At 39.8% G+C, this 13218-nt stretch overlaps 1 protein-coding gene across 2 annotated transcripts; it reads left to right on the plus strand.

Moving 5' to 3' along the window:
• Positions 1 to 770: 770 nt before the first annotated feature.
• Positions 771 to 7368, plus strand: LOC127753403 (probable serine protease EDA2). 2 transcript variants are annotated; one of them, XR_008012546.1, is made up of 15 exons: positions 771 to 1020; positions 1238 to 1372; positions 1447 to 1602; positions 1793 to 1978; positions 2131 to 2247; positions 2385 to 2438; positions 2518 to 2589; positions 3094 to 3199; positions 3322 to 3418; positions 3753 to 3847; positions 4143 to 4217; positions 4348 to 4431; positions 4981 to 5083; positions 5427 to 5573; positions 5755 to 7368. XR_008012546.1 is itself a non-coding variant. In XM_052278892.1 (14 exons), the coding sequence occupies exons 1-14, from the start codon at positions 832 to 834 to the stop codon at positions 5434 to 5436; spliced, it is 1479 nt and encodes a 492-aa protein (XP_052134852.1). In that variant the 5' UTR covers positions 771 to 831; the 3' UTR covers positions 5437 to 5632. The 2 variants fall into 2 exon arrangements, 1 of the variants encoding a protein (XP_052134852.1); XM_052278892.1 differs by lacking the exon at positions 5755 to 7368 and having other exon boundaries at positions 5427 to 5632.
• Positions 7369 to 13218: the final 5850 nt, after the last annotated feature.

The following is a 13218-nucleotide window of genomic DNA, read 5'->3' on the forward strand; positions in this document are numbered from 1 at the left end:
GTGCCCAGCGATTTCAACCCTATGTAGCACTGTTCCGACACTTCAAGTACAGTCCGACAATGTTCATACATCAGTACCGCGTCCTTATTGTGTGGAACCGACCCACGAACAGTGTCAAAAGTACTAGAACAATGTCGGACACAGTGCCATGCATTACAACAAAAAAGATGGCGCCACGGTTCGGCACATTGGCGCTGCGAGAGCGAGCCGGTTCCACGTTCACGACAAGCTCGGTCCCACAGCCCCATTCCGCGCGAGCGCCTCCGTCGTCCGCTCCACGCCGCGCTTTGGTAGCGCTCCCGCGGAACCGATCTGCGGATTAGGTATATTTTCACAAATTTTTCACCCTAGTTTATATAAACGCAATTTTGTTTTTAAAAAATGGATATTTTCAAAAAAAAATCGTTAAACTAAAGGGAACAAAAGTTTTATACTTACATTTAGGATGTAATACACTTCAAGAATGTGGCACCTTTTTAGGGTTTGTAAACACTTTGTAAACAAAGGGATGAATTAATATTCCTCTATAAACTAAACTTAATTAATTTTTGAATAATTTGACTTAGTATAAAACTAAAACTTTTTACATTTCGCAATGGAGCGGGTACAGTGTAATTGCTGAACTCTTAATTTGTCGTCAACAAGTTCAGATCCTGTGTTTAATTTTCATTTTTCCCCCTCTTAGAAATCATCGTTTTGTTCCTTTTTCCTAATCCTAAGAATAATAAAAGTCCACTATAATAGTATAATAGCTGTAGTACTCCTCGAGAGTCGATTCCTCGTCTCGGCCAAACAAAACACTCGAACAAGAGTCTCTCAGCCACGGAGTCGATGGGGTCTCGTCCTCGCGTCGCCTTCCTCCACCACCACCACCACCACCACCTCCTCGCCGTCGCCGTCGTCCTCCTCCTCCTCGCGCGCGGCGCCGAGCCGATCGCCGCCGGCGGTGGCGCCGCCGGCCGGCACCTGACGACGGAGGAGCGGTGGATGGACCAGCGCCTCGACCACTTCTCCCCCACCGTGAGTCGTCTTCTTCCTCGTCAGTTTTGTTTTACTCTAAAACCCCCTGGATTAAAACTGTTTCTCAAAACGATCCCTGAGTGGCTCTGGCTTGTTCACTCGTCGAGGGCATGGATTGTATTAGTTTTAATATCAGGGGCTGATATGTAATGTCGCGAGAAACAAAAAAGTTCTTTGGGTTTAGCGCCCTCGCGCTGATGTCGCCGGCGGCGTGCAGGACCACCGCCAGTTCAAGCAGCGGTACTACGAGTTCGCCGACTACCACGCCGGCGGCGGCGGCGGCGGCGGCCCGGTGTTCCTGCGCATCTGCGGCGAGTCCTCCTGCAACGGCATCCCCAACGACTACCTGGCCGTGAGACATCGCAAACCCATCGACGGTTGCCGATGCCATTTCTGCTGATTTGTTGGGGTTCCTCCGCCGTGTAGGTCCTTGCCAAGAAGTTCGGCGCCGCCGTGGTGACGCCGGAGCACCGGTACTACGGCAAGAGCTCCCCGTTCGAGAGCCTCACCACGGAGAACCTGAGGTTCCTGTCGTCCAAGCAGGCACTGTTCGACCTGGCCGCCTTCCGCCAGCATTACCAGGTCAGGATTCAGATCGACGAAATGCATGAAAAATCTCCCTATTCCCGTGTAAATCGAACTGTTTATGGTCAAATTCATGTGAAATTCCCCTGCGTTTCAAATGGGGATAAACTATTTAGCACGTGATTTTCTGATCTCTCTCTCTCTCTCTCTCTCTCTCTCTCTCTCTGTGGTTTTGTTGCTTTTGTAGGAAATCTTGAATGCTAGGTACAATCGATCATCGGAGTTTGACAATCCTTGGTTCGTCTTCGGGGTATCGTACTCGGGTGCTCTTAGTGCATGGTTCAGGCTCAAGTTCCCTCACTTGACATGTGGAAGCCTTGCGAGCTCAGGGGTGGTGCTTGCTGTGTACAATTTCACTGACTTTGACAAGCAGGTTAGGAATTATGATTTAGGAGTACAGTTTCACCAGTGCTATGGACAAGGATCATGGTGAGTCATGAACTCATGATCCTTGTATCCATGCTGCTGTTCTGTGTATTCCACTTTGGATCTGATGAAATTTTTTGTATGGCTACCATTGTGTAGGTAGGGGATTCAGCTGGCCCTGAATGCAAAGCTGCCCTTCAGGAGGTAACTAGACTTGTCGATGAACAGCTTCGGTTGGACAGCCGCTCTGTGAAGGCTTTATTTGGAGCAGAGAAGGTAACCCCTTGTGATTGAGGACTTGGGATGTGCATTTTTTACTTTTGTAACATAAAAGTACCTCTAGTTCTACACGATGAATACAATCTCTCTGTTTCCAGGATTTTCGCATGCTTTAATCCACTTTTGATTTGCAGTTGAAAAATGATGGTGATTTCCTGTTCTTCCTGGCAGATGCGGCGGCCATAGGAGTATGCATGATGTGAATTATGATATTACTGTAACTTTAAGATATATTTTTGGTTGTTGAAAACCTATGCCATTTTGCAGTTCCAATATGGGAGTCCTGATGCTGTATGCTCCCCTCTAATCAATGCGAAGAAGACCGGGAGAAGTTTGGTGGTAATTCATCTGTTACTTTTGATAATAGCCAGAGTTTTGACTTTTTTTTAGAAAGTTAAAGTTTCATTTAGTTAAAAAAATACCCGGCTTCTGAATCTATCAAGGATGCAGTCGGACACATTACACAATCACACATACACTGATGCAACAATCAAAGTAAAATGTACGGGTCTGGTATACATCCAGGTTTATTTTCAACACTCAAGAAGCAAGCCTAAGATTACTACACCATATGAAGTGGGATAGTAGAGCCTTGGATACCCACCCCAATTGTGCCGTGCCAGTTTTTTTTAATGAAAATTGTGCCTGGGTTTTCAACTTAATCTTGACATATCAACAATCATGTCATAATTATGTTCTTTAAACATTGTACCTTTTCATTTAATTTGCATAGGCCACCTATTATTTTTTATTTATCCTCATGTAACCATTGTATTCTGGCAGTACATTTGCAAAAGTACATTGATTCCAGCCTTCTTGAATTTTCATGTGCTGGTTTTACAGGAAACATATGCTCAGTATGTGCAAGATTTTTTCATTAGAAGATGGGGGACAACTGTATCTTCATATGATCAGGAATACTTGAAGAATACGACTCCTGATGATACTAGTAAATGATTTTCTATTTGTTCTCTTTTGCTAGCGAAACCAAACTGCAGTTACACCATGACATCGTTTTCTTGTTATTTGCCATGAATGTAATACCCATAGTGCATTGCCATTTATTTTTAGGTTCTAGACTTTGGTGGTTCCAAGTTTGCAGTGAGGTTGCCTATTTTCAAGTGGCACCCAAAAACGATAGCATTCGCTCTACAGAGATCAATACAGGGTAATGTCCTATGTTTTTTTTCCATCTCTGTATGCTTATTCTTTTTCAGTCAAGCCTTGGGTTGGGTACCTGTTTAAGAAATTGTCATGTTTCGATTACTCTCGTTGTGATCACTCCGTGTTTGCACCACAATATGTTCTACTGAAGTCATTGCCAGCATACTATTTGACTGTATTTTCACCTTCGATAATCTCTTAATGCAGTGTATCTTAGATATCCTGGACTCTTTTGATTTCTATCTGTTGCTCACGTTTTTGCTCTTTGGTATATATAATCAAGTTCACTAGCTAATACTTTTACCATTACATATGCCTTTTGCTTTGCATATCTCCAGGTACCATTTGGACCTATGCAGAAATGTCTTTGGTGAAGGTGTTTATCCTGATGTGTTCATGACAAACTTGTATTACGGAGGCACAAGAATTGCTGGTTTGTCTCTCTAGCTAGCTTTTATTCTCTGTATATTAGCATTTTTTTTGTGGAATCATTGGCCTATCCATGCCTGCGAAATGGAATCAACAATTTCAGCAGTCCAGCTGCCACCTTGGTACGGTCTGTAAATTTCATTGTACACTAACCGTAAGCATACTGCATACTATGGTTGTGCTGCTTTCTAGATACCAGATTTTTATCGCTGCTGGATTTCAGATTTTCTCACTGTTGTCCTGAATGCTAAATTGATACTCACATTTTTTTTCCCGATTTTGCATGAAAAATGGTGCAGCTTCTAAAATAGTGTTCACAAATGGCTCTCAAGATCCATGGCGCCATGCCTCGAAACAGAAATCGTCGAAATATAGTGAGCTTTCAAAGTTCTCATCTACTAATATGTTGGCTTGTTGCTATCTCCATGTTTCAGTGTAGCCTTGCTCTTTGTGTATCTACTCTACTTGCAGCATGCACTAACTGAGGCTCGCCCACATTTGTAGTGCCATCATACATAATCAAATGTAGAAATTGCGGACATGGCACTGATCTGAGAGGATGCCCCCAACTCCCTTTCAGGATTGAAGGTAGATTGGAAGTGTTTTCTAGAGTATCTTGGTATGATGAATACATATGTTACAAAATAACTACATAAGCAATACTACCTCTATATTTATATATATGACACTCCTGACATATTCAGATCTTGGTGTGTAAGACCACAATTTTTCTATTGAAATATAACGATAACATTCAACAAAATTGTAATATTGTGAAGTACATAACTATCAAGAAAATTCTAGCTATATGATTTTTATGTTTTCAAACTAAATGTTTTGAGAGTTATTGATGGTCAAAGTTTTAAAAGTTTGATCAGATAATTTCAACAGTGCCATGTATTTAAATATAGAGAGAGTATTATATTGTGATTAACTTTGGTGGTTCTCCTTTGAGGACCACGAATATACAAAGCTCTCTGCATGCTCTAGTAGCATTACTATGTCTATGGTACTAGTATGGTTCAATAGTGACTTACACAAGGTCGATATGCACTAAATTCAGAGGAAAAATCTTCCTTTTTCCCGAGGTATGTTTAGATAAAAAAAATTCTGACATGTTTCACATTGCATTATCAGGTGACCCTTCAAATTGCTCATCCCCGGCAGCCGTGAGCACAGTGAGGAAGCAGATCGCCAGCCACATCAGCTTGTGGCTATCACAATGCCAAGAACCAACAAGGTCAGGGTCTTGATCTCTTCGATGCCCAATAACACACCAGTAATAACAACACGGAAAAGATAGGACTGTGCAGCGATTGTGGCCTGCCTTTCTTGCACATCTCTCTGCGCTGCAAGTGCAAGGTTCTCTGCTGATCTGCTCAGACATGCCGCAGTATGCAGTGACAATCTGGGCAAACGGCCGAGCCTTGCATAGCCGTTGTGTCGCGGCCGTCCACCGTCTGAATTTCTTTCTGAAAACATCAACAGCTTGAACATCTGATGCACTCCTGTTCGTAGCTCCCGTAGAACATCTGATGATAGTGCTCATGGAGATTTGACCCCTTGCTCCATCCTGAACGCAGGGCATGGTGATGATGACTCGGGAGTCGGGGCTACAATAAACACAGTTACACAGACCAATCTACGGTATCCATTGATCTACTCTAGTACAATTAAGGTGGTGTTTGAATGTCCTCAAGATGAAGATTAAGTTTTTCACGCAAAACGAGGTGGTAATAACGTGTGATTAATTGAGTTTTAATTATTATAAACTTGAAAATTGGATTAATCTGATATTTTAGAACAACTTTCATATAGAAAGTTTTCACACGAAACATACCGTTTTGTAGTTTGAAAAGCATGCCACGAGTATCTAAAAGTTAATTCAACTTTTATTGGAGAAAATAACAGGGCCTAAATTAATAATGGATTTTAATGGATGAGAAGGATTAAGATGTGCAACACCGTCAAAGCTGTCGCCCGAGTGAACCAAAGCTTGCCGTCAGCGGCCTTGCAGTCTCGGGAGGTCGTCTTTATACGGATTTTCAGTTGCGTGGGCTTCTCTTTTGTCTGTATCTCTCGTGCAAGGGCGGGCATCTAGGAAATGCTGCTGCCTATTTCAACATAGCCATAATTTAGTTTATATAGGCTGTGTTTACTTCAACGCAAAGTTTGGATTTTAGTTGAAATTAGAGATGATGTGACTAAAAAATTGTGTATATAACAGGTTGATGTGATAAAAAAAAGATTGAAGTTTGGATCCAAACTTTGGATCTAAACACAGCCATAATTAATTAACCATGGTAGTATACGGAATATTTCTCGGACTCTTCTAGTCTTCCTTGAGCAAGAATCATCGGGAGTTGGTGTGGGTGGATGATGTGTTGATTTTTAGATTCTCTGTGGATATATTTTAAGGGGACATGTGAGACTAACTGTAAAATATTTTAAGGGGACACATCCGGTGAAAACTATTAAATAAGTAAAAACCCGTAAAAACCCTGTGAATTCATGAGAAAACTATTAGAAATAGGTGTAAGCATTAAATACATTCACATCAAATTTTAAGTTTAAACTCAACTTTATTATGGAGTAAAAAAAGACAAAGTTTAGATAAATAGTAACACAACACTATTCACCTAAAAATTGTTTTATTTTTAAAAGAAATTAAGTTTGGACTTAAGATTTGATATAAATGTATTTCATACCTAGACCTTTCTCTAATATTTTTTTAACATGCATGAACAGTTGAGCCACGACTCACGAGACAGGAAACATTCGTATTACTACACCTCTACAAAGAGCACATCACACGATTGTAAGACGTTATTGCCTAAAATATCCTGAAATTTAAAAAAAAATCAGAACGGTTCTGCTGAAAGTCCAAAAAATCCTAAACTTTGTTGAAATTCCACTTAGCATCCTGAAATTTGAATTTGAAAAGCCCATAACTCTAAGGCCTTGTTTCTTTCAGCTTGAGATTATTATAATCTAGATTATTGGGAGTAAGCTGAAAGAAACAGACAACTTATTGAAGTAGCTTATTATAATCTGGAGCCCAACTTATTATAATCTGATAAGCTCATTTATGTGAGCTTTTTCCAGATTATTGGGTGAAAAATTACCCACCATGCTACCCCACTCCCTCTTTAGATTTGCATACCTAATAATCTAGGCTCTAATAATCTAGAAAAGAAACAACTAGCCGCTTATTCTACTACATGTTATAATAATTTAACTTATAGTAATCTGACTCAATAATCTAGATTATAATAATCCTAAGCTGAAAGAAGCCGGGCCTAACCCCACCATCTCAGGGTCTTTGATCTCCAGTATGCCCAGTAACATTATTACTAAATGCAGCCATTGCGACCTGTCTTATCATCTTGCTGCGCTGCAAGATGCAAGTGCAAGGGCAGCCTGAGGCCTCTCTGCTCAGAGCCTCAGACATGCCCCAGCATTGCTGTGACAAGCCTGGGCCACGGCCGAGCCCTGCATAGCGGTTTTTCTGTCGCGCTCGTCCACAATCTAAACGCCTTGTTGAAAAAAATATCAACAAAAGCCAAAATTTGAAATTTTAAACTTAATTTTTAAAAAAATTTAACGTAATTTTTTTTAGCGTTAGCTTTTAAAACGCTACGAACAAATATATAAAGGTTTTACCTATAAATTAAGTTTTATTTCCTAATAAACCGTTTTGATTTATTAGGTAACATGGGTTACCCTGAACTTTTGATATAGAGTACTCCTGTTTACTCCATCGTCAATGCAGACCAATCTTTGGGTATCCATTGATCTACTGTTGTTCAGCTGAATCAATAATTGTTATTGATGAGAAAGGATCAACAAGTGCAGCAACACTGTCAAAAGCTGTCGCCCGAGCGAACACGAACCAAGCTGGCCCTGCAGCAGCCTGGTTGAACAATCACATGCGGTGGGGTTTTGCAATTGTACTGCGACGCTGTGACACTGATGATCGATCGAGAGATGAGTATGGCGTGGCTCAGTTAAAGCTGGAGACATTTCAGACTCATTGCGCCGCTGTGGCAGGGACCGCAGAAGGCAAGTACGTACCCCTGCTTTTGGCGGCTTCTTCACAGCGGTTAAGAGCAGTTACATAGCAGAGTAGTATAACCAAACTATAAACATATTTCGAAAAAATAAAAAAGAATAGAGAAAAGTAGCGGACTATAAATTTTATGTGTATATGACAAGTGAGACCAAGTATTAATTATGTGGTATATGTTTATAGGTAACTATTGCATGAATTGATTATAAAATTAACTATAGATGATCTGGAGCAGATAGTTGGCTATTCTATTAAACTTGCTCTAATAGTAGTAATAGTAACAAGAGACATGTTATCCGGATGAACTGTACGATACTACCTCTATAGTAAAATATAATGTTTTTTTACCTATTTATCTCGTCATTGAATTATGAAATGGAGAATAGAGATATACTCACTCCATCCAAAATATAACAACTTTTATGCTTTTGGATTTGTCATAAAATATAATAACTTTTTTACCAACATTATCTTTCCAACCAATCACAACCATCCTATCTTCACTTTTCATCCCATCACGATCTTCTTTTATTTGATTCTACCAACTTTCTTAATAAACGTGTTCAACCCTAAAAATTCTTATATTCTGGGATGGAGGTGGTAGTATTTATCCACTACATCCATTTCAGAATAAGTTAATCTAATACGAAATGCAACATATTATAATACTAAAAATTTGGACATGTGACATAACTTATTTTGAAATGGAGGGAGTATTGAATTACTCCTGCAATGTATATACGGTTAGACACTCCTTTTGAATTGTTCAGTTAACTACTTCCTTGTTAACTTCCTATGTTAAGTTGTTTTAATTTTTTAATTAAACTTATTCATATTTAATATTTTTTTAAAAAATATTAATACTTTTGATATGAAACAAACATATTATATATATGTAAAGTTTGATTAGTGAAATATTAAAGTAAACTATACTCCCTCCGTATTTTAATGTATGACGCTGTTGACTTTTTAATCAACGTTTGACCATCTGTCTTATTCAAAATTTTTGTGTAAATATAAAAATATTTATATCATGCTTGAAGAACATTTGATGATAAATCAAGTCATGATAAAATAAATGATAATAACATAAATTTTAAATTTTTTGAATAAGACGAATGGTCAAACGTCGATTAAAAAGTCAACGGCGTCGTACATTAAAATACGGAGGGAGTATAATACGAGATGAAGGCAGTGTTACTGGTTGGTTTGGAGCGGAGGGAGTAGCTTTTGGCCGTGTTAGTTGTTTTGGTAAAAACAATTGGCGTATACGGACACACATTTAAAGTATTAATAACAAAAACAAATTATAGATTCCGCTTGTAAACTACAAGACGAATCTATTAAGCCTAATTAATTCGTCACTAGCAAATATTTACTGTAGCACCACATTGTCAAATCACGGCGTAATTAGACTCTAAAGTTTCGTCTCACAATTTACATGCAAACTATGCAATTTATTTTTTTCCGTCCACATTTAATGCTTCATGCATATGTCCAAACATTTGATGTGGCGGAAAATTTGGAAGTTTGAAGGGAACTAAACATGGCCTCTATCTATCTACTGAACATCTGCCGGTACTCTTATATACATGCCTGGTTTAGATGGCAAAAATTTTTGTTTTGGGTGTCACATTGGATATACGGACACACATTTAAAGTATTAAACGCTGTCTAATAACAAAACAAATTATAGATTCCACTAGGAAAGTGCGAACGAATTTATAAAGCCTAATTAATCCGTCATTAGCAAATGTTTACTGTAGAGCCACATTATCAAATCATGACGCAATTAGGCTTAAAAGATTCGTCTCGCAATTTACACATAAACTGTGTAATTGGTTTTTTTTTCATATTTAATATTTTATGTATGTGAAAAGTTTTTTTTAACTGAACAGGGCCAGTTAGACACTCTTTTTTCACTGTTCAGTTAACTAGGGCTAGTACCTTTTGGTTTGGTGCAGCCTCCTGTGTTCTGTTGTGCTGCGGATGGAGCTGGACTCCTGTCTCCAGTGCGGCTGGACCTGGAGCTGGACGGCTCCTCGTCTCGTCGCTGTCCCATGGCGCGTCGGCGCCTTTTACCGGGGGCGTGACGCCGTGACGGGCAAGCGAGCGAGCTGCAGACACCACCACACGCGTACCAGCCCAGGCCACGCGTCACGGGCTCTCGTCACTGCGTGGCGGTGGGGCGTCAGCCTCACTCGCAGCGTCTTCGTCTTCCGTCTTGTCTTCTCTTTTATTATTACTGAATTAGGACCGTCCCAACTCATAACATTAGACATGTTTTTTATAAACTCCACATCATCAAGAAACTAATACTAGACATTACTCTTCTAATGTAAACACCACTATTTCATACTTCAATTTAGTGCTATTTATCTCACATAATGTCTTGGATATTATGTATAAACCATGTCTCATGCAGACATGGTTTCCTTATCTTTCCTCATTTATTCACTTGCCACATCATTTTTTTTGTTCTAGGTGGTAACTTATTTAATGTTATAACACTATCCTAGTCGTTGGGTTGGGAATGCCCTTATATACTATTGTTTTAATTTATACGATATAGAGTATAATTGTACTCTTTCGTGGAGTACCATGGACGTGTTTGGGAGAGATTAAAATTCAGAGAATCAGCTGGTTGATAGCCAGCTTCTGAGAATCTCAAAAAGTTGTGTTTATAGCTTCTGGCTTGTAGTTTATTTTCTAGATTCTACAACTACAGTTTCTCAGAATCTGTATCAAAAGTTGTACTGTTTAGGGACCTTCTGATTCTGCGAAAAGCTACAGCAGCCAGAAGGTCGCTCAAACAGCCCTATATATATAGTCTCGTGTCTGTATCTCTCGTGTAAGTAAGGGCTTATAGTTACTCCCTCCGTTTTAGGTTATAAGACATTTTGACTTTGGTCAAAGTCAAATTTTATATATAAACTTAGTTAAGTTTGAAACAAAATGACTTATAATCTGAAACGGGGGGACTACTTCTTTTTTTCAAAATATAAGACCGAAACGCCGAAACTTTTATCATATGAAATCCGATCACTGTCATCAAGTAGTCACAATATTACTTGGGAGTATTGGAATCAAAATTGTTGTATTTAAAACACAATATTTCAAATAAGCTGTCATGGTCAAAGAAAGTGACTTTGCAAAAGAACATGATGAATGCCGAACAAAGAGCGTCAGTGAAAGTTTACTCGTTAACAGAGACACGGCAGGGCCCAATGCAAATCGCTTCATGCGGTTGGAGAATACGAACAACTCACTGTGTTGGTCGCACATGTTACACGTGCTGTGCTGCCCATTTTCTAGTCCCTATCACCAGCTCTTGAGTTCGTAGGAGCTGTTTGGTTCTTAACTAACATTGCCATAACTCACTTTAGGCAATGTTAGACAAGTGTGACTTGCCACACTTTTTGTGGCCTACAAATTGTAAGCCACACGTATGGCAAAGTTAGGTAAATGATTGCGTCTATGACATGTGGGGTAGGACGGTAAGAAAGTGTGGCTTGCCATAACTATGGCAATGAACTAAACACAAGGCTAAGGAGGTGTGGCAGCCTAAAGTGTGGTGTGACAAGTTGAAGCATTGAACCAAACAGCCCCGTAGACTCGCAGAACTTGTTTACTTTATTGTCAAAAATAACTTATCAAACTGAAATAATACCAAAGACGGTCATGCCATTTTAAAAGAGAGGAGAATATTAGAGAAGGACATAATATCAAATAAATAGAATGGGTGAGACTTCAAACCCAGGTCGTCTAACCCACCACCTTAGGGCAGTCCAAACCCTCCACCTAGGATGGTGTCTATGGCATTAACTACATTGTCATGTAAGACTTTTAGCTTATGTTGCACTATATTAATTAAGAGAGAGAGTGGAGAGAGGAAGAAACTTGGTCTCATGCAAGACACAGTTTCAACACGAGAACCTATGCACTAGACACTATGAAGTTTTGCATTGGGAGATAATAGTGTCTTCATAATAGATGAAGAATAAATATGATTGGTAGAGAAGAAAGATGATGTATTTATTAATGATCACTTTAAGAAACCATGGGTTGTAGAGTGTAGTTTCTATTGTGATATCTTATTGACATGGCACCATAGACACTGCTTATGGACACTATGGGTTGTGACTGCCCTTATAGAGCTAGCCGAAAGACCCATAGACGTTTCTCGGTCATGCCATTTTAAACAATTCAATTCTTTGCTAAAATTGATAAATATATGGTACCATTTATTTTGTTACCAAATATACGAGAAACATCATATTTAATATATCCTACCAAAACCGTGCATGCTAGTCTACAAGAATGCATACATATGGGTACACTGGATATGAGGGAAAAATGCATATATGTGGGCACACTAGGCATGAGGGAGCTCACCAGGAAGCAGCCCAAGGCAGAGAAGCTCCAAGCGTCTCCGGTGATGGTGAGCGGCATGCCGGCATCAGAGGTGACAATGACACCAGGGACATTCCAATCTGGTACATGCACACCAAAAAAATCAAATGCAGGAGGTGGAATATCCCCTAAGGTTGCCACTGCTGCAGGTAATTGACATCCACCGATTACGGAGGATTTGACGCCGGTAGCATTTGACCGGAGTTAAAAGAAGGCGATGCCGATCTCCTTGATCGGTCCACGGTTGAAGGAGTTTCATGAGACGTTTCCTTCCTAGATGCTAGGTGAATCTCCTGGCGAAGTCACTTGATCAGGGATAGTGTGAGGTCGTTGGAACGTTGGCACGATACCATAGCTACGCTCTACACCGCGCTAGCGACAAGGTTATGTTCCTGGGACTTGGCAAGAAAAAAAAAGAGAGGGTTAGTGCAGCTAGGCAGGATAGACGGCACTGGTAACGGTATGATCTATATCCCGCCTAGCCTACTCGAGCTCACTGAACACTGCCATTGTCTTCCTAGGCGGCTGGATGCCTGAAATAGTGTGAGTGTGAGAATGACATGAGTGGAAGGAGGAACGACAATTTTACAATAGTAATGTAGCGAAATCCACTTTTTAAAGGTATTTTAATGAAACCTGTTTTTGAGGACGACATAATATCAATCTCCTCGTCACCGAGCCACCCGCAGAAAACTCAAGAAGGGCAGCGGATCCTTGGCCACCACCACGTACTCTCTTCATAAAAAAAAACTTAGCCTTACAATAGAACGAATCTGGACAAAAAAAGACCCTTTCTAGTATAATAAATTTAAACAATGTCCAGTTCCATTGTATAAAAATATCACCTCTAAATAGGTTGAGTTTTTTTTTTTTTTTTTTACGGAGAGAGTATT

The sequence above is a fragment of the Oryza glaberrima genome, chromosome 10 (genome assembly GCF_000147395.1).
Source record: "Oryza glaberrima chromosome 10, OglaRS2, whole genome shotgun sequence".
Lineage (NCBI taxonomy): Eukaryota > Viridiplantae > Streptophyta > Magnoliopsida > Poales > Poaceae > Oryza > Oryza glaberrima.